The 22,303-nt window shown below is 42.8% G+C and overlaps 1 protein-coding gene and 2 pseudogenes across 1 annotated transcript; 1 reads left to right on the forward strand and 2 right to left on the reverse strand.

Annotated features, from left to right (window-relative positions):
* Positions 1–6,861: 6,861 nt before the first annotated feature.
* Positions 6,862–8,240, reverse strand: LOC112245055 (annotated as a pseudogene).
* A 12-nt stretch (positions 8,241–8,252) lies between these two features.
* LOC121841555 lies at positions 8,253–12,277 on the reverse strand (annotated as a pseudogene).
* Positions 12,278–17,693: 5,416 nt separating this feature from the next.
* On the forward strand, positions 17,694–21,808 carry LOC112245065 (zinc finger protein 2 homolog; the record flags this gene model as incomplete). The annotated part of the gene is made up of 1 exon (XM_024413008.2): positions 17,694–21,808. A coding segment is annotated over one exon (1,917 nt), but the record flags the coding sequence as incomplete, so codon positions are not given.
* Between the last annotated feature and the right edge of the window lie 495 nt (positions 21,809–22,303).

A 22,303-nucleotide genomic window follows, 5' to 3' on the forward strand; every position in this document is an offset into this window, starting at 1 on the left:
ATGTAAACATAGCTTACTGACTGATCAATGAGGTCAGATCCCAATACCCATGTAAACATAGCTTACTGACAGATCAATGAGGTCAGATCCCAATACCCATGTATTGCGAACAGGTCGATTGTAGCGGTAGTTGTTTCGATGGCGACATACTTTACAGTTATTTCGACCATGGTGTTTATTGGAGTCGTGGAAGAAACCATTGTTGTACATCGTCTTTCAACACTCCAAAACCTGATAATGACCAAACCTGTATCGGCTATTTGGGAATTAAAATGTAATTAACCTGAAAGCGTTTCTTCATAGTAGATACATCTGTTGGGTTGGTAGAATGTGGAAAGACCCACCTCATTGGTTAATATTCCCTGTAGTAGAAACATCTGTTGGGTTGGTAGAATGTGGAAAGACCCACCTCATTGGTTAATATTCCCTGTAGTAGAAACATCTGTTGGGTTGGTAGAATGTGGAAAGACCCACCTCATTGGTTAATATTCCCTGTAGTAGAAACATCTGTTGGGTTGGTAGAATGTGGAAAGACCCACCTCATTGGTTAATATTCCCTGTAGTAGAAACATCTGTTGTGTTGGTAGAATGAGGAAAGACCCACCTCATTGGTTAATATTCCCTGTAGTAGAAACATCTGTTGGGTTGGTAGAATGAGGAAAGACCCACCTCATTGGTTAATATTCCCTGTAGTAGAAACATCTGTTGGGTTGGTAGCATGTGGAAAGACCCACCTCATTGGTTAATATTCACTGTAGTAGAAACATCTGTTGGGTTGGTAGAATGTAGAAGTAGGTTTTAAATTCATACTTATTACAACTCTGCAGTTGTCTGACTATTATGTTATTATTTAATGAAAGAAATATAAAAATTCACTTTTTGTCTAAATAAAATTAACTTTAACCTGCGTTAACCACTCCAGTCAACAGATGGCGATGTGAGTCTTTCAAGCGATGCTATCAGTGTGACGTATGAGCTTGGAAAGTCTATACATTCTAGTTATCACTAGTTGTGCAATTTAAATGTTTAAATATGAAATGTAATTTTAGCTTCTAAATGAGAGAATTGTTTTCAATAAGTAAACTGGGCTCAATCAGTGGCCACTCCCAAGTGAACAGACATTGGTTGAGAACTATGAAACACGCCCTTCTCTCCCCCACTACAAAAGCCCATTGACGGAAGTCAACCTCATGTTCCTGATGAGGTGTAAATACGTTTAAAAGGGCTAATTTCAACCCTGGAGATGACGATCACCAACTTGGAAGGATGAATTTCGACTACACCAGCCAGAATATAGTACGAGCTGCGTTGAGGCAACTTGGTAAGAACTTTGAACTCTTATTCACTGAAGAAGAAGTGATACATCCTAGACGTCGAGTTATCAGCTGCAGCTGTAAACGTACGTGGCCTAGGAAAGGACAGACAATCTCCTGAGAACGATAGGGTACAACGTATCCGTTCTATGACACTACGACCAGACAGATTCTACAAGGGACGAGGGCGATCTCTGCTGGGCAAACCAGTCTTCCATTGTCGACCCGTCATGACACAGGCACAAGAATGTCAATATACTTTTATAATATTCTACAGGAAGGCCGTCCAGACCAGGTGATTTCCCTGCTTTCATAGATAAAATGGCGTCTCTAACCTCCTCTTCTGTTATAGTCCAGTCTAGGTCCTCTACCTGGCTATCTGATAATCTAGGTAATTCTATACCAGACAAAGAAATGTATATGGGGCTGAACAGGAGGATATATATACATCTTCATAATAACATTAAAACACACAGTTAACCCACTTTCCTAAAGGAGTTAACCCATCTGTTCCTTCTCAATGGCTGGAATTAACCCAGGTGATGTGCAGTTTTACCTCTTGCTAGTAACCTGCCTGTTTCTCACCTCCCTCATTAAACTGTTCTAGGTCTAAACCAGCATTTTCCCACATTTCCTAGATCTGAGGTAACCACAGTTTTGAAATGGTAACCCACTGTTCCAAATCCCTTTAGACCACATCTGTTCTAGTCTTTTCAGTTAACCCACTGTTCTTTCTGCATGTTAACCCACTACACCAGAGCCTACCATAATACATGTTCCTAGACCGTCATTTGAAAATAAGAATTGTTTCTTAACTGGCTTGCCTGGTTAAATAAAGGTCAAATTACATAATTCAATTCCTCTGCTAGGATACATATCTCCTTGTAATAGCATGGTGTTGAGTTTAAAAAATAGACTGGATTACATATCATTTGTAATAGCATGGTTTTCCCACACTGTGACTGTCTGAATATCCTTTGTAACAGTGTGGTGTTGAGCCCATCTGCTAGTGACTGGAATAAATACGTTATCTCATCTTGTAATAGCATGGTGTTGAGTCTAAATCTACCCTTCCTCTGCTAGTGACTGGATAAATATCTCATCTTGTAATAGCATGGTGTTGAGTCTAAATCTACCCTTCCTCTGCTAGTGACTGGATAAATATCTCATCTTGTAATAGCATGGTGTTGAGTCTAAATCTACCCTTCCTCTGCTAGTGACTGGATAAATATCTCATCTTGTAATAGCATGGTGTTGAGTCTAAATCTACCCTTCCTCTGATAGACTGGATAAATATCTCATCTTGTAATAGCATGGTGTTGAGTCTAAATCTACCCTTCCTCTGATAGTGACTGGAAAAATATCTCATCTTGTAATAGCATGGTGTTGAGTCTAAATCTCCTCACACTTTCGGAGTTTATATCAACATGTAAGTCTACTAGTACACACCTGACTGCAGGACATTAAGGAAAATGTCTCATTGGGCCAGCTGATGGGCCCTGGGCAAATCTCTTGTACTGGAAGTACTCTCACATGACTTCCTCTGGTGTAATCATGCCTTAGTCAAGAGTTCCTTGTAAAAGGCAACCAGACTCCTCAACTCCTCCTGACCATACTGACTGAAGGCCTCTCTGACTAAGATCCACACAGATACATGCATTTTGTAGTCGGTTTAATAATACTTGTGAAAACTGACTGGTGATTGAGGGATCTAGTATAGATTAAAGGTAGTAGGACATTTTATCATGTGGAGGTTTTATTCAGGTCTCTGTTTAAGAGAATACACACTGGAGAGAAGCCTTACCACTGTTCCCAATGTGGAATGACGTTTACCCAGCTAGGGAGCCTGCAGATGCATGAGAGGGGGGACACAGGGGAAAAGCTTTTCCAATGTTCCTATTGTGGAAAGAGTGTTGGCCTGGTAGGAAACCTGAGCAAGCATAAGAGGACACACACAGGAAAGAATACGTACCGCTGCTCCCACTGTGTAGAGAGATTTACCCGGTTAAGGTACCTGAAAGAGCATGAAAGAATACATACAAATACACAGGAGAAGAAGACATACCACTGCTCTAATTGTGGAAAGACATTTTCCCAGTCAGAGGACCTGAAAACATGAGAGAATAGAGAGGCTGTGTTCTACTTGTGTTTTTGACTGAGAATGTGTGTTTTTGTTTGGGCTGTCAGACACAAGATAACTTTGTGTAATGTTAGTGCACTATTTTTTTAAATTGCGATTAATCGCATTGTCTGAAAGGGTTAAAAATACACTAAAAACATCCAAAATACATACTATATACCGTTAAAATCTACAATGCCATGTAAAAACAAGTTGACGTGGAGGTTAAATAAAGTGTGCTTTATCAATATAACATGTTTTGACACGTCCACTGTGGGGCACTGTAGAGTCATAATATCCATAACAACTACAGGTCAAACAGGGAAATGGTTCACATCGTTTTTCCACCATTAATTTTTCCCACAGGGCTGTGTTTTTGTTTAGGCTCACCCTGGTGTGACATTTTGATAACCATGTAAATCTCTCTAGGGCAAGGTGATTGAGGGTACACCGTGTGTTGTGAATGTATTGTAATGTTTTTAATATTGTATAACTGCCTTTATTTTGCTGGACCCCAGGAAGAGTAGCTGCTGCCTTGGCAGGAACTAATGGGGATCCTTTATTCACGGATTTGAAAATGGTATTTAGCATCAAAGTAGAGGACATGCAAGACTACAAATAATAATAAACTTCTTCCATTAAGCATGATAGAGGTCACTGTATTCTTGGGGACATTCAATGCTGCAGAAATGTTTTGGTACCCTTCCCCAGATCTGTGCCTCGACACAATCCTGTCTTGGAGCTCTACATTCCTTTGACCTCATGGCTTGGTTACGTGTGGGACCATATATAGACAGGTGTGTGCCTTTCCAAATCATGTCCAATCAATTGAATTTACCACAGGTGGACTCCAATCAAGTTGTAGAAACATCTCAAGGATGATCAATGGAATCAGGGTGCATCTGAGCTCAATTTCGAGTCTCATAGCAAAGGGTCTGAATACGTGCATAAATGTAAAACAAAAAAACTGTTTTTGGTTTGTCAGTATGGGGTATTGTGATGTCATTATGGGGTATTGTGGGTAGATTGATGAGGGAAAAAATCTTCCATTTTAGAATGAGGCTGTAATGTAACAAAATGTGGAAAAAATGAAGGGGTCTGAATACATTACGAATATACTCCTGGTAGACTTTTCTACCACTGGCAGAGTTTTCTACTGCTGGCAGAGTGTTCTACCGTTGGCAGTTTTGTACAGTCATGTGATACGTGGTATAGAAAAATCCATTCTTAGGAGAGGACATGGGAGACACTATACTGTGTGTCTGCAGGTGTCTATCTGGTCAAAACCACTGATACAGGTTCCCCTCCACCCTCTGGTGGGATGGATCATGTCTACAGAGAAACCTAGATTTGAATACTTAGATTTGTGTGTATTGGGTATATGTTGTGAAATGGTTAGATATTCCTTGTTAGATATTACTGCACCGTCGGAGCTAGAAACACAAGCATTTCACTACACCCGCAATAACATCTGCTAAACACGTGTATGTGACTGATTTGATTTGAAATAAACGTCATATTTATCAAATGTGCTTTATCAAATGTGCTTTTGGCTGGGGTCAAAATGACTCCAAAGGATTTGAATATGTTAAAAGTCTATATTGATACAGAAACACTAAACCATTATTTAGATTTATTAAGAACAAGTTGAATGAACATTTTGAAGAATTGAATGAACCACATTTTGGCAATGATAAAAGATATGCCTCTGGGGTCAAAATGATCCATGTCAGAAGTATGGTTCAATGCAAATATGTAGTGGGTGTAAAGTTTGTTTTAAAACCTCACTCATTAAACACGAATCAATCAACACATGCTTCTCTGTGAACGACTTAATCTAATATTAAACTTTTATTCAATAAATGAAAAATGTACTTTTGGTTCCTCAACTGCGTTGCCCACTCCAGTCAGCAGATGGCGATGTGGCGATGTGCGTCTTTTAGGTTCAGGCTACGCTGCAAGTGTGACGTATAATCTAGTGGACGTGACGCTCCTTCAACAACAACAGCTAGTCAGACACCTCGGTAGCTTTCAAGCGAACACAGCTACAACGTTCACGCTCTTTACACTGTTGTTGGTCTATATTAGTCGCTGTGTATTCAACACTTCTGTCGTATGTACTTGTTGGCCCATTTAATTATATATTTACGTTGTTTGTCAGCTAGCTGGTTTGCTAAGTTAGCTTAGAACTAGGCTAGTCGCTAATGCTAACTAGCTAACATCCCCGACCATGAGTTCACTAAGCTACTCTCCTCCTGATAAAGAAGAGGTCTGCTGGACGGAGAAAGAAGGTCTTGTGAAAGAGGAGGAGGAAGAGAAGGATGTCACACTACAAAAACAAGTAGAGGGTGAGACTCTTACCGTGAAAAAAGAAGAGGAAGACGCGTTCAGAGTGAAAGAGGAGGAGGATGTTACAGTAAAAGAAGAGGGGGAAGAGAAAGAGGGTGCAGTTTTTGGAGAGGGGGAGATGACTGTAACATTGGAGGAAGAAGAGGAGGTTGGAGATCTAGTTAACACCAGTAAGTACCGTCTCTGCAGTCGTTGAACCAATATGCAGTAAAGGGGTTCTACACTTTAACGTTGTTCTGTAGGAATGGCTGAAGCTACACTGTAACGTGTAGAACATCAAGAGTGGACCATCAACAAAACGTTAACAATTGATCAAATGCATCCCATGACAATGCCTGAAATACTGTAGTCCTCAATATCTCCTATTAGATTAGCCCAAGATGTACTCTTAAAGGGGCAATCAGCAGTTGTTACATCCATTTTGGGACTTATACATGAATGATATGTACCCATTGTTTCTTTAAGAAATCACTTATAAATGCCTGATGAGTTTCGTTCAACTGTCGTACCCCATCAGAACCCAAAATATAAGCTTTTTGTTTTACTGCAACGTTTGTCAGTAAATATAAACAAACACTGTATATCCTCAAAACATGGTTAAATCTATAATGTTGATATCATGGATTGTTGCATTTCTCCAGCCCCATCCCTCAGCTTTTTGCTGAAACGGGCATGAAGTACGCTTTGTTATTGTTTCTAATAGAGGTCGACCGATTGTGATTTTTCAACGCTGATACCGATTATTGGAGGACCCCAAAAAAAACGATACCGGTTAATCGGACGATTGAAATGTTTTATTGTTTTATATATATATTTATATACACACACATTTTTGTAATATTGACAATTGCCACAATACTGAATGAAAAATGAACACTTTTATTTTAACTTAATATAATCCATAAATAAAATCAATTTAGTCTCAAATGACATGAGAACATATGTTGACAGGAAGCAGCAGCTTTCATGGGTCTTCAATATTCCCAGTTCAGAAGTTTTAGGTTGTAGTGCAGAAAGCAGAGCTTGTCTGCATGTTCCCCTGTCAGTCAGCTCCTCTGCTTATCATAAATGTTCCCTACCTCACTGAACACTCTCTCTGCTTGGGACTGAAGAAGGTGGGGGACAGAGAAACTTGTTTGCCAGTGGAGCGAGTGATTGAAGTCTATCCTCATTCTGCTTCCACAGCTCCAAAAGCAAGCCGCTCTTTCTGTCAATGACAGGCTCTGTGAGGTAACGTTCAAACTCAATTTCAAAACTGCACTGGACTTCAGCCCTGCCCTCTTGGCTTCCAAGGATTCTAGCGTAGAGGCTGTCCACCAGACTGGGTGGCTGAACTACCTGGTCTTCAGCCCTGCCCTCTTGGCTTCCAAGGATTCGAGCATAGAGGCTGTCCACCAGACTGGGTGGCTGATCTACCTGGTCTTCAGCCCTGCCCTCTTTGCTTCCACGGATTCTGGCGTAGAGGCTGTCCACCAGACTGGGTGGCTGATCTACCTGGACTCTTTGCTTTTTTGCACCTGGGTCCTCCTCTTCACTTGTCCCTTCTACTGTGGCTCTGGGATTTGGTTTCCTTAGTAGGTCAGACTCCTCCTTCAGCCACTCTTTTGCTTTCTCTAATGCTGTCCCTGAGCTGAAGGCATAGCTCTTGTAACGTGGATCCAGGACAGTTGCCAGCACCAGGCACTTTGTCTCCTCGGCCTTGGAGAACCTCCTTGTCAGACTGTCCAACACGGTGTTCTGTAAAGTTTTGATGCCTTCGAGTAGAAGAACCCTCCTGCTGCAGCATCAGCTTCAGCACCGACACACTGGGGATGCTTCATGCTGCTGTAGATTTGGAGTGGCTCATCTTCCAGTGTCACCTCCTCCATAGGTGCCAGATTCTCAATTAGGTTAGAGACAATGTCCCATTGTGAAGCAGACAAACTGCTGATGTGTCCGTATTCACCTGCATACACATTCAGTGCACGCCTCTGTTCAAACATCCTCTGCAACATGTGTAGTGTTGAGTTCCAGCGAGTTTGAACTGCTTGGATGATGCTGTGTTTGGGAAGGTCAAGCTCTTCCTGAATGGCCCTCAGCCTCTGTTTGGCCAGTACAGAGTGGTCAAAGTGAGTTGCACAGCTCTTCAACATGGCAATAATGTCTAGCACAGCTGTCTGACTGGATAGGCCATCATTGATTACAAGCTGTAGGGTGTGTGCACTGTAGCTGAAGTCTGGAAGCTCTGCCAGTCTCATATCTTTCACCATGTTTGCCCCACTGTCCCTGAGGACCAGCACTACACGTTCTGTGTGGATTTCACAGTATTCCAACATGGTCAAAAACATCTCTCTGATGTAGTTTCCTGTGTGTGATCCAATCATAGTCTTGACATTCAGCACAACCTGCTTTCTTGTCCAAACATTATCAATGAAATGTCCAGTAATCAAATCAAATGTATTTATATAGCCCTTCGTACATCAGCTGATATCTCAAAGTGCTGTACAGAAACCCAGCCTAAAACCCCAAACAGCAAGCAATGCAGGTGTAGAAGCACGGTGGCTAGGAAAAACTCCCTAGAAAGGCCAAAACCTAGGAAGAAACCTAGAGAGGAACCAGGCTATGTGGGGTGGCCAGTCCTCTTCTGGCTGTGCCGGGTGGAGATTATAACAGAACATGGCCAAGATGTTCAAATGTTCGTAAATGACCAGCATGATCGAATAATAAGGCAGAACAGTTGAAACTGGAGCAGCAGTACGGTCAGGTGGACTGGGGACAGCAGGAGTCATCATGTCAGGTAGTCCTGGGGCATGGTCCTAGGGCTCAGGTCCTCCGAGAGAGAGAAAGAAGGAGAGAATTAGAGAACGCACACTTAGATTCACACAGGACACCGAATAGGACAGGAGAAGTACTCCAGATATAACAAGCTGACCCTAGCCCCCCGACACAAACTACTGCAGCATAAATACTGGAGGCTGAGACAGGAGGGGTCAGGAGACACTGTGGCCCCATCCGAGGACACCCCCGGACAGGGCCAAACAGGAAGGATATAACCCCACCCACTTTGCCAAAGCACAGCCCCCACACCACTAGAGGGATATCTTCAACCACCAACTTACCATCCTGAGACAAGGCTGAGTATTGCCCACAAAGATCTCCGCCATTGCACAACCCAAGGGGGGGCGCCAACCCAGACAGGATGACCACATCAGTGAATCAACCCACTCAGGTGACGCACCCCTTCCAGGGATGGCATGAGAGAGCCCCAGTAAGCCAGTGACTCAGCCCCTGTAATAGGGTTAGAGGCAGAGAATCCCAGTGGAAAGAGGGGAACCGGCCAGGCAGAGACAGTAAGGTTCATCAGGGACTCTGTAGTGCCTGACCAGCAGTCAGTTGTGAATACCATGTGTGGAGCATTCACTGGTGCCACCAGATTCTTCACTTTCATCACAACTCTTTCATGTGTTTTATCTAGCATTTCGGTGCGAAATATATTTTTAATCTTTGATCCTGTACCGGAATTCAGCAAGAGTAATCAGCCGCTGAAAACCACTGTGAATGGCTGGTTGTCACACCACTGTGAGTGGCTGGTTGTCAGTTGCAATCATCTCAATAATTGCTACATCCATCTTCTTGGCCCTTGGGTCTTTGTCCTGCCATTTTGCTTGTTTATTAAAAAGTTGTAAGATTGTAGCCTGCAATGTGCCTGTATCACTTTTTCCTTGTGAACAATTTGCGTTTGCTTTTTTAATTATTGCTTCCTTATGGGCTTCTGGGTGGGTGTTCTTAAGGTGATTCCACAGGTTGGTGGTATGTTTTGATTTAGCTGTTGCTGACCCCATGCTTACATCTTTATCACAAATAAGACACCTTGCTTTCCCTGGTGCCAATTCCATGTAATAGTCCCACACTGGTGCTCTGCTTTTCTCTGCCATCTGTAAAACACACACACACAGCTCTGAAGTGACAACGATACTGAAGAGTATGCTTAGGAGACAAGTACTCTCAACTGTTTGGAAAAAAATAGAGTTGAAGTTACCGGTGATGAATGTTGAAAACAAAAACTGTAATTTTTATATGCAGGAAATCCTATTTTAAAAATGGGCATGGTAAGAATTGACTACCAAAGTGCGAGTCATAATTCCCATGACACCTTCCAGCCAAATCTGAAAAGCGGTTCCTTCATTCATTTATTCTATAGGATATTTTTATATTCACTTAAAATAAGGTCTGTGTTTCGTGTAGGCTTACACCACCTTGCCAATTTGATAACTGTGTAGATATCCATAGGACAAGGTACCTGATCAATATAAGCGAAGATAAAACTATTTGTAGAGTGGATTGATGAAAATATGTTGACAAACATTACCTTATCCTAGTGAGATTTACATGGGTATCAAAACGCTGAGGCGGTTTAAGCCTGCATGAAACACAGACCTTATTGGAAGTAGATCAAGACATTCTCTATGGAAGACATGAACGGTAAAATAACGAAGGAACCCCTTTCAAGTTCAGCCGCGTGTTATTATAGGAATTATGACGCGTCGACTATTTCTCTCTAAACCATATACCTTTGACTATTACGAGCCTGCTGCTACCTACCACCGCTCAGTCAGACTGCTATATCAAATCATAGACTTAACTATATATAATAAACACACAAATACTAGCCTTAAGTCATTATGGTCAAATCCGGAAACTATCATTTCGAAAACAAAACCTTTATTCTATCAGTGAAATACGGAACCGTTCAGTATTTTATCTAACGGGTGGGTGGCAATCCATAAGTCTAAGTATTGTTGTTACATTGCAAAACCTTCAATGTTATGTCATAATTATGTAAAATTCGGGAAAATTAGTTCGCAACGAGCCAGGTGGCCCAAACTGTTGCATATACCCTGACTCTGCGTGCAATGAACGCAAGAGAAGTGACACAATTTGCCTAGTTAATATTGCCTGCTAACATGAATTTCTTTCAACTAAATATGCAGGTTTTAAAAAATATACTTCTGTGTATTGATTTGAAAAAAGGCATTGATGTTTATGGTTAGGTACATTCGTGCAACGATTGTGCTTTTTTTCACTAATGCGCTTTTGTTGAATCATCCCCCGTTTGGCGAAGTTGGCTGTTTTGTTTTTGGAAGAAATAGTCTTCACACAGTTCGCAACGAGCCAGGCGGCCCAAACTGCTGCATATACCCTGACTCTGTTGCACAGAACGCAAGAGAAGTGACACAATTTCCCTAGTTAAAATAAATTCATGTTAGCAGGCAATATTAACTAAATGCAAGGGCCGCGGCTTCGAGGGTGACTGTTGTTTATGTGTGCAGAGGGTCCCTGGTTCACGCCCGTGTATGGGCAAGGGGACGGTTTAAAGTTATACTGTTACATTGATGCTGTTGACCCGGATCACTGGTTGCTGCGGAAAAGGAGGAGGTCAAGAGGGGGGTGAGTGTAACGGATGTGAAACGGCTAGCTTAGTTAGCGGTGGTGCGCGCTAAATAGCATTTCAATCGGTGACGTCACTTGCTCTGAGACCTTGAAGTAGTGGTTCCCCTTGCTCTGCAAGGGCCGCGGCTTTTGTGGAGCGATGGGTAACGATGCTTCGTGGGTGACTGTTGTTGATGTGTGCAGAGGGTTCCTGGTTCGCGCCCGGGTATGGGCGAGGGGACGGTCTAAAGTTATACTGTTACACAATGACACTTCTTTTTCGCGAAATGCTTTTGTTAAATCATCCCGTTTGGAAAAGGCTGTGATTCAATGATAAATTACCAGGCACCGCATCGATTATATGCAACGCAGGACAAGCTAGATGAACTAGTAATCTCATCAACCATGTGTAGTTAACTAGTGATTATTTAAAGTTTAATTCTAGCTAGCAACTTACCTTGGCTCCTTGCTGCATTCGCATAACAGGTCGTCAGCCTGCCACGCAGTCTCCTCGTGGAGTGCAATGTAATCGGCCACAATCGGTGTCCAAAAATGCAGATCGCTGAATGTTATGAAAACTTTAAATCGACCCAAATTAATCGTCCATTCCCATCTAATCAGTCGACCTCTAGTCTGCACAGTGCGATATCAACCCTGAACATGTCGGACTGTTTTTCTCCACTACATCACTGTATTCTGACGTAAGCTCTGGACCATTACACCGGATAATCGCAGCTAGCTAGCTGCTACCGAGTGGACCAGCCCCGAAGCTAGCCTTGAGCCAGGCCCATCTCCTGGCCTGCTCACTGGACCCTATGATCGCTCAGCTACACAGCTCATGCCTCCCGGATTCTTCACTAAGACGACTACATCACCGGATTCCTGCTGTAAGCTCTGGACCTTTGCACCGGAGTGGCTATAGTGGCTAACATCCTTGTCCCGAAGCTAGCACCAGTTAGCCTCGAGTCAGGTGCATCTCCCGGCTAACAAACAAAATGACTCCAGCTACAATACCTCTTTTGCCAATGGCCTGGGCCATTTGTCGACACGGAACCCCGCCGATCCATCACGTCTGGTCTGCCGACATAATTCCTTCTGATGTGCCCTAAACCGGCCTTTGCCGGACGTCGGTGATGCCCTGGTCCCGACGCTAGCACCAGTTAGCCTCGAGCCAGGCGCATCTCCCGGCTAGCGTAGTAAAGACTACCTAAGGGTTTCCCTGTTTCATATTCCTGTTCACTGGACCCTATGATCACTTGGCTACATAGCTGATGCCCGCTGGACTGTTCATTAATCACAGTACTCCATTTAGTTTATTTTGTTTATCTGTCGGCCCCAGCCTCGAACTCAAGCCCTGTGTGTAGTTAACTGACCCTTTCTGCCCATTCATCGCCATTTTACCTGTTGCTGTTGTCTTAGCTTGCTCTCCCAATCAACACCTGTGATTGCTTTGTACCTCACTTTATGTCTCTCTCTAATGTAAATATGCCTTGTATACTGTTTAGGGTAGTTATCATTGTTTTATTTTACTGCGGAGCCCCTAGTCCCACTCAACATGCCTCAGAGAGCTCTTTTGTCCCACCTCCCACACATGTGGTGACCTCACCTATCATAACTAGTGCCTCCAGAGATGCAACCTCTCTTATCGTCACTCAATGCCTAGGTTTACCTCCACTGTACCCGCACCCTACCATACCCATGTCTGTACATTATGTCTTGAATCTATCCTACCACGTCCATAAATCTGCTCCTTTTATTCTCTGTTCACAACGCACTAGACGACCAGTTCTGATAGCCTTTAGCTGTACCCTCATCCTACACCTCTGTTCCTCGGGTGATGTTAATCTACTGCAGAATGGCATGCCTGAGGTTCGGGTGTAACCTTGGTTTTCATATCCCTGAGTTTGTTTTACTCACTGCTTCAGCAACCTTGATGTCCTTGCCGTGTCTAAATCCTGGCTTTGGAAGGCCACCAAAAATTCAGAAATGTCCATCTAACTACAACATTTTCTGTCAAGATAGAACTGCCAAGAGATGGCATGTGAATTTATTGCCCCCATATATCTTCAAAGTTTGTTCTGTTAGGTGACCTAAACTGGGATATGCTTAACACCCCGTCCATCCTACAATCCAAGCTAGATGCCCTCAATCTCACACAAATTATCAAGGAACGCACCAGGTACAACCCTAAATCTGTAAACATGGGCACCCTCATAGATATTATCCTGACCAACTTGCCCTCCAAATACACCTATGCTGTTTTCAATCAGGATCTCGGCGATCACTGCCTCATTGTCTACATCCGTTATGGGTTCGCGGTCAAACGACCACCCCTCATCACTGTCAAACGCTCCCTAAATCACTTCTGCGAGCAGGCCTTTCTAATCGACCTGGTCCGGTTATCCTGGAAGGATATTGACCTCATCCCATCAGTAGAGGATGCCTGGTTGTTCTTTTAAAAGTAATTTCCTCACCAACTTAAATAAGCATGCCCCTTTCAAAAAATGTAGAACTAAGAACAGATATAGCCCTTGGTTCACTCCAGATGTGACTGTCCTTGACCAGCACAAATACATCCTGTGGCGTACTGCACTAGTGTCGAATTGTCCCCCGCAATATGCAACTTTTCAGAGAAGTCAGGAACCAATACACACAGTCAGTTAGGAACGCAAAGGCTAGCTTTTTCAAACAGAAATGTGCATCCTGTAGCTCAAACTCCAAAAAGTTTTGGGACACTGTAAAGTCCATGGAGAATAAGAGCACCTCCTCCCAGCTGCCCACTGCACTGAGGCTAGGAAACTATGTCATAACCGATAAATCCACAATAATCGAGAATTTCAATAAGCATTTCTGTACGGCTGGCCATGCTTTCCTCCTGGCTACCCCAACCCTGCCCAACAGCTCCACACCCCCCTCAGCTAGTTAACCAAGCCTCCCCAGCTTCTCCTTCACCCAAATCCAGATTGCTGATGTTCTGAAAGAGCTGCAAAACCCGTACAAATCAGCTGGGCTAGTCAGTCTCGACTAAAGTTATCCACCGCCATTGTTGCAACCCCTATTACTAGTCTGTTCAACCGCTCTTTCGTATCGTCCGAGATTCCTAAAGATTGGAAAGCTTCTGCAGTCATCCCACTCTTCAAAGGGGGTGACACTCAAGACCCAAACTGTTACAGACCTATATCCATCCTGTCCTGCCTTTCTAAAGTCTTCGAAAGCCAAGTTAACTTCTCTAGGGTATGTGGGACGGTAGCGTCCCAACTCATCAACAGCCAGTGAAACTGCAAGGTGCCAAATTCAAACAACAGAAATCCCATAATTTAAATTCCTCAAACAAACAAGTATTTTACGCCATTTTAAAGATACACTTGTTGTAAATCCAGCCAAAGTGTCCGATTTCAAAAAGACGAAAGCACACCAAATGATTGTTAGGTATGAGCCAAGGCACTGAAAAAGACAGCCATTTTTCCTGCCAAAGAGAGCAGTAACAAAAAGCAGAAATAGAGAGAAAATTAATCACTAACCTTTGATGACCTTCATCAGATGACACTCATAGGACTTCATGTTACAGAATACATGTTTGTTTTGTTCGGTAAAGTTCATATTTATATCCAAAACTCTGAGTTTAGGCGGGACGCTACTGTCTCACTTGGCAAAAAGCCTGAGAAAATGCAGAGTGCCAAATTAATTACTTTGAAAATTACCATAAAATGAAACTTTCATTAAATCACACATGAAAGATACCAAATTAAAGCTACACTGGTTGTGAATCCAGCCAACATGTCAGAATTCAAATAGGCTTTTCGGCGAAAGCATACAATGCTATTATCTGAGGATAGTACCATTGTAAACAAAGAGATATTCAAGCATATTCAACCCTGCAGGCAAGACACAAAACGCAGAAATAAAAAATATAATTCATGCCTTACCTTTGACGAGCTTCTGTTGTTGGCACTCCAATATGTCCCATAAATATCACAAATGGTCCCTTTGTTCGATTAATTCCGTCATTATATATCCAAAATGTCCATTTATTTGGCGCGTTTGATCCAGAAAAACACAGGTTCCAACTTGCTCAAACGTGACGACAAAATAGCTCAAAGGTTACCTGTAAACTTTGCCCAAAAATGTCAAACTACTTTTTTAATACAACTTTAGGTATTTAACGTAAATAATCGATCAAATTGAAGATGGGATGATCTGTGTTCAATACAGGGTTAAAACCAACTATAGCTAGCCTTCTGGTCTCGCGCATCTAACAAACAGGACATGTCGAGTGACTCTCTTTCAAGATGGCCGTACTTCTTCATTACACAAAGGAATAACCTCAACCAATTTCTCAAGACTGTTGACATCCAGTGGAAGCGGTAGGAACTGCAAGCATGTCCCTTAGAAATCTGGATGGTTTGTCCTCGGCGTTTCGCCTGCTAAATAAGTTCTGTTATACTCACAGACATGATGCAAACAGTTTTAGAAACTTCAGAGTGTTTTATATCCAAATCCACTAATAAAATGCATATCTTATCTTCTGGGTAGCTGGCAGTTTAATTTGGGCATGCTTTTCATCCACAATTCTGAATGCTGCCCTCTACCCTAGAGAAGTTAACAAACAGATCACTGACCATTTCGAATCCCACCGTACCTTCTCCGCTGTGATATCCGGTTTCCGAGCTGGTCACGGGTGCACCTCATCCACACTCAAGGTACTAAACGATATAACCGCCATCGATAAAAGACAGTACTGTGCAGCCGTCTTCATCAACCTGGCCTGTTGTCCGGACCTCTGGGAGTCTCTATGGGGGTACCACAGGGTTCAATTCTCGGGCCGACTCTTTTCTGTATATATCAACGATGTCGCTCTTGCTTTTCTGTATACATCTGGCCCTTCTTTGCACACTGTGTTAACAAACCCCCAAATGAGCTTCAATGCCATGCTCTTCAACCGATGGCTGCCCGCACCCGCCCGCCCGACTAGCATCACTACCCTGGACGGTTCTGACTTAGAATATGTGGACAACAACAAATACCTAGGTGTCTGGATAGACTGTAAACTCTCCTTCCAGACTCATATTAAGCATCTCCAATCCAAAATTTATTCTAGAATCGGCTTCCTATTTCGCAACAAAGCCTCCTTCACTCACGCTGCCAAACATACCCTCGTAAAACTGACAATCCTACCGATTCTTGACTTCTGCGATATCATTTACAAAATAGCCTCCAACTCTACTCAGGAAACTGGATGCAGTCTATCACAGTGCCATCCATTTTTTCACCAAAGGCTCATATACCACCCACCACTACGACCTGTATGCTCTCGTCGGCTGGCCCTCGCTACATATTCGTCACCAAACCCACTGGCTCCAGATCATCTATATGTCTTTGCTATGTAAAGCTCTGCCTTAACTCAGCTCACTGGTCACCATAGCAACACCCACCCATATCACGCGCTCCAGCAGGTATATCTCACTGGTCATCCCCAAAGCCAACACCTCTTTGGCCGCCTTTCCTTACAGTTCTCTGCTGCCATTGACTGTAAGGAATTGCAAAAATCGCTGAAGTTGGAGACTTATATCTCCCTCACTAACTTTAAGCATCAGCTATCTGAGCAGCTTACCGCTCGCTGCAGCTGTACACAGCCCATCTGTAAATAGCCCATCCAACTAGCTACCTCATCCCCATTTTTTTGTGACTTTTTTCTCTTTTGCACACCAGTATTTCTACTTGCACATCATCATCTGCACATCTATCACTCCAGTGTTCATTTCCATAGTAGTACTTCGCTACTATGGCCTATTTATTGCCGTGCCTCCTTACTCCATTTGCACACACTGTATATAGACTTTTCTATTTTGTTATTGACTGTACGTTTGTTTTTTTGTCGCACTACTTTGATTTATCTTGGCCAGGTCACAGTTGTAAATGAGAACTTGTTCTCAACTGGCCTACATGGTTAAATAACGGTGAAAACTAAATTTAATTAAATATACATTTAAAAAATCATAACTTTATTGACAACACCCAATTGGATACTGTCATTAACGTGGTTCTTAATACGGTAGCAAACATTATATTAAGCAGGACATTCAAGCGAGTCTTACAATTATAATCCAAAGTAGTGTGAAATGCACTTATAAGCTTCCTGGAAATGGAGGTTACTTCCCTGAGTTTTCCCCCATTCACATTCAGAATACATTGTGAGAAACTAAAATCTTTGCTCAACATTTTTGCTCTAATCAGATATTGTACATCCATAACTATCGGTTTCCTCATTAGCAGGGAGGAGTTTTTACAACCAAATTGCATGTGCATCGCCCTTGTGCCGTAATTTTAGGAAACACAGAAAGGGGCGTATATTGGAGACCAAAAGTCATCAGGCACACCGCTTAGAGTTTCAACAACATGAATGACTTATTTCTAGCCTACAATCATCGATGTTACTACTAATGTGAAAACAAGACAAAATATGATTGTTGCTCATTTTAAGACAATTGTCAAATAACTAACATTCATTACAGACGTCAATTGTTGTACAACATCATGGCTACGCTGTTGGCATCACCTGTTACAGTGGACTTCTGCTGTTGTGGGCCTTTAATCATCTGTCAGACTTTGTTGTTTACACAGGAGAGATACTTCACTATCGTGGATCCTCTGGGGAGCCTCAACAACCTCATGATGCTGAACAGGCAGAGAAGAATCTCTGCAGATCAGAACACCTCAATAAACACCTGCAGAGATCCACAGGGAAGAGAACTCACTACTGCTCTGACTGTGGGAAGAGATTCACCTCATCAGGCATAAAAATTCATCAGAGAACACACACCGGAGAGAAACCTTTTTGCTGTGTTCAATGTGGGAAGAGTTTTGGTCAATCTGGCCATCTGACAGTGCACCAGAGAACACACACAGGAGAGAAACCTTATAGTTGTGGTCAATGTGGGAAGAGTTTTTCAACATCTGGCTCTCTGACACTGCACCAGAAAACACACACGGGAGAGAAACCTTATAGCTGTGGTCAATGTGGGAAGAGTTTTGGTAGATCTTGCTATCTGACTCAACACCAAAAGACACACACAGGAGAAAAACCTTATAGCTGTGGTCAATGTGGGAAGAGTTTTGGTCAATCTTGCCATCTGACTCAACACCAGAAGACACACACAGGAGAGAAATCTTATAGTTGTGGTCAATGTGGGATGAGTTTTCTTCGATCTGGAGAGTTGACAGTGCACCAGAGAATACACACAGGAGAGAAACCTTTTAGCTGTGATCAATGTGGGAAGAGTTTTGCTGCATCTAGAACTCTGACTCAACACCAGAGAACACACACAGGAGAGAAACCTTATAGCTGTGGTCAATGTGGGAAGAGATGTTCGACATCTGGCCATCTGACTGTACACCAGAGAATACACACAGGAGAGAAACCTTATGGCTGTGATCAATGTGGGAAGAGATGTTCAACATCTGGCCATCTGACTGTACACCAGAGAACACACACAGGAGAGAAACCTTACAGCTGTGATCAATGTGGGAAGAGTTTTGGTCAATCTGGAGAGCTGACAGTGCACCAGAGAACACACACAGGAGAGAAACCTTACAGCTGTCATCAATGTGGGAAGAGTTTTGCTGCTTCGAGAACTCTGACTCAACACCAGAGATTACACACAGGAGAGAAATCTTATAGATGTGGTCAATGTGGGAAGAAATGTACAACATCTGGCTCTCTGACTGTACACCAGAGAACACACACAGGAGAGAATCCTTATAGCTGTGATCATTGTGGGAAGAAATGTACTACATCTGGCTCTCTGACTGTACACCAGAGAACACACACAGGAGAGAATCCTTATAGCTGTGATCAATGTGGGAAGAAATGTACTACATCTGGCTCTCTGACTGTACACCTGAGAACACACACAGGAGAGAAACCTTATAGCTGTGATCAATGTGGGAAGAGTTTTACTACATCTGGCAATCTGACTGTACACCAGAGAACACACACAGGAGAGAAACCGTACAGCTGTGGTCAATGTGGAAAGAGTTTTGCTCTATCTAAAACTTTGACTCAACACCAGAGAATACACACAGGAGAGAAATCTTATAGCTGTGATACATGTGAGAAGACTTTTGGTCAATCTTGCCATCTGGTATCACACCAGAGAACACACACAGGAGAGAAACCTTATAGCTGTGGTCAATGTGGGAAGAGTTTTGGTCAATCTTGCCATCTGGTATCACACCAGAGAACACACACAGGAGAGAAACCTTATGGCTGTGCTCAATGTGGGAAGAGTTTTACTACATCTGGCTCGCTGACTCTACACCAGAGAACGCACACAGGAGTAAAATCTCATAGCTGTGATCAGTGTGACAAGAGATACTCTGATAAAAGATCTCTGATCAAACATCACAAAATACATACATGAAGGAGTTTTTTCATGATATCAATGAATTAATGTCACATAGTAGAATGTTTTTAACATTGTAGTAGAGGAGTATTTTAAGGAATTTCACAATATAGAACCCTAAACGTTTGCCCCATTTAATTGATTTCAGCCTTAGGAAAAATCCAGGCTCTTGAAAGTGTACTATTTATGTGATTTAACAAAAAATTGACTAACACAAAAAGAGCTGTGTTACACTTACCATGTTGGTGACCCACTTGAATCAAAATGTGGCGAGCTGTTTTCCACAAATTGTCCTCTAACCAGTGGTGTACACATTATTCCCAGATTCCGAGTGGTTTTTGAGCTCTTAGTTTTAACAGGGCGTGCAACCTCATCTCCCTCCTCTCGGCACAATTGATTTCAACATGATATCGATGAGTGATGACAAATAAGTGTTGTGTTCCTTTGTTTAGCGACCCCTAAATTTAAATGACTGACTGTCTTCTGTCTTCTGCAGGTTGTCCTCTAACCAGTGAGGTAAAAGATATCTCCCATTTCCATGTGTTTTTTTTTGTTGTGTCAGTTTCAACAGCACGTATAACCTGATTTCCCCTCTAATCGATATCAGTGATTTATTGCTACTTGTCAAAACAACAGCGTTTCTGGTGCTTGTGCAGTTTATAAGGTGCTTGTTTAAAAAATTACAAGTAATATGATTATTGTGGCAGATGTTTGTGTAAATAGCACATTTTATGTTTAGGTTTTCAATTTATCCCTAACTGTTTCTGCATATTGGTTATTGATTTGGACACGTTAAAACTGTGTTTTGACATTGGGGCTATCCCACCTAGCGAAATGTCATTGAAAATAAGACTATGCAACTAAATATTTCATATTTACATTTCATGTAACATTTAGTAATCATAAACATGTAACCAACTGACAATTTTTGGTACAATTATATTGACCCACTTTTAGAATATCAGGCTTAATTCTCAGATGTGCCAACTCAAATGTACTATAGCATGACATTGGGGACTGGGCCCCGATCCAACAACATGCCTATCTAGTGAACCCTGAAAAGAGAGAGAAGCTCCGCGGTGAGGTGGAAAGTTATTACGGATATTGCAGAAGTTTCCTCTTGAAATCAGACATGTCCGTAGTAAGGACAACTTAAATGCTGATTGTCTCAAAGGTGGGCAGTCAAAAATATTTGTGTTTTGCGTTTAGCCAGTGCGTTGTCATGGATCACAATTTATTTTGACTGCATGTTTTTTTTGTATTGGGAATGAGTTTTGTTTGGGCTCGTTCCAAGGGGATGAGAGTTCTAGAAGCTAGTGAGTTTTAGGAAGACGAGAGTTCTGGAAGCTAGAGGGAAAACAATAGTTTTTTCCCCCTATTTTTAATTGTTGACAGTAGACACCATGTTTATATTGGTAAAGGTGAATCATTGTAGTTGATTATAATGTGAAATGTAAATTGTTTTCTATTGGTGGTGAGCAAACTTATCCAACAAAAATATAGGATATATTTGTTGTCTTAAGGGGGAAGGTGTTACAGGCTTTTGTTTTTCCATTTATGTTTTGAGGTTGGACTTTCGCCTGTGTAGCTTGTTAGCACCGATTGGTGTTACACCTGTCCATCTCGTTAGTGGGAAGGTGTTTAACCTGAGCTGTTCCAGGTTCTATTTAAGAGTGTCTGGCCCAGTGCTCCAGTTGTCTTGATAGATGTGGAGAGTCAACACCTTTAGTTGCAACACCTTTTTGGTTTAAGATGTTTTCATTTCAGGTTGAAGCTTCTTTCTGAAGAGAGCTTATTTTTTTAAATGAATCAATACAAGCAAACAAGATCGGTTCCGGGGATTGGTATGGCAAATACATTACGATTTGCCTGGACTGAAAAGGAGATGGAGCCGTGGAGTAGAGAGACATTTGGAAGGACCATTTTGATGGGATGCCTCAGGATAGAGGTGAAGGAGGTGCTCTGCCTTCAAGGGAACCCGAATGAGAAGGCTTTCGATGTGACGTTTCACAAAGAGGAGAAACATGATGATGTATTGAAGATGGCAAAGGAAGCGGAGAAAACGGGACCCCTGTGCCATTATGCGGTGACCAGCCTGGCGAAGAACAACTTCAGGGTGGTCACCGTAACCATGTACAATCCGCATGTGAAAGATGAAGAGGTGAGGGCCTTTCTGGGGAGGTACATGGACAATGTCTCCTCAGCGAGGTACCTCAGGGACTCCCTGGGTTTCTGGAACGGGAGGAGAGGGTTCCAGGCGTTACTCAGGGAGTCCCCGAAGAGTGTGGATGGCTACCTCCATCCTCCGGCGATGTTCTCCCTGGGGGCTGACAGGGGAACACTCTACTATGCACGTCAGCCCCCGTTCTGCAGGCGTTGTATGGCCTACGGCCATATCCTGGCCTCGTGCAGCGCCAAGAAATGTCGTTTTTGTGGGTCGGAAGAGCACGAGGCCAAGGAGTGTGACGAGCCCAAGGCTTGCCACGGGTGTGGCTCGAAAGTACACCTGTGGCGTGATTGCCCGGCTCGTCACAGGTCATACGCGTCTGCAGCTGGGGGGAGCGGGGATGGGGGAGGAAAGAGAGGACGCATGCGGATTGTACGGATGGCACAGGGGAAAGGACGGAGAAGGAAAGAAGGAAGAAGGAAGAGGCGAAAAGAAAGAGGAGAGAAGATGGAAAGAAGGAAAAAGAAGGAGAGATTAAAAAGAA

This window comes from Oncorhynchus tshawytscha, linkage group LG32 (assembly GCF_018296145.1).
Source record: "Oncorhynchus tshawytscha isolate Ot180627B linkage group LG32, Otsh_v2.0, whole genome shotgun sequence".
Classification (NCBI taxonomy): domain Eukaryota; kingdom Metazoa; phylum Chordata; class Actinopteri; order Salmoniformes; family Salmonidae; genus Oncorhynchus; species Oncorhynchus tshawytscha.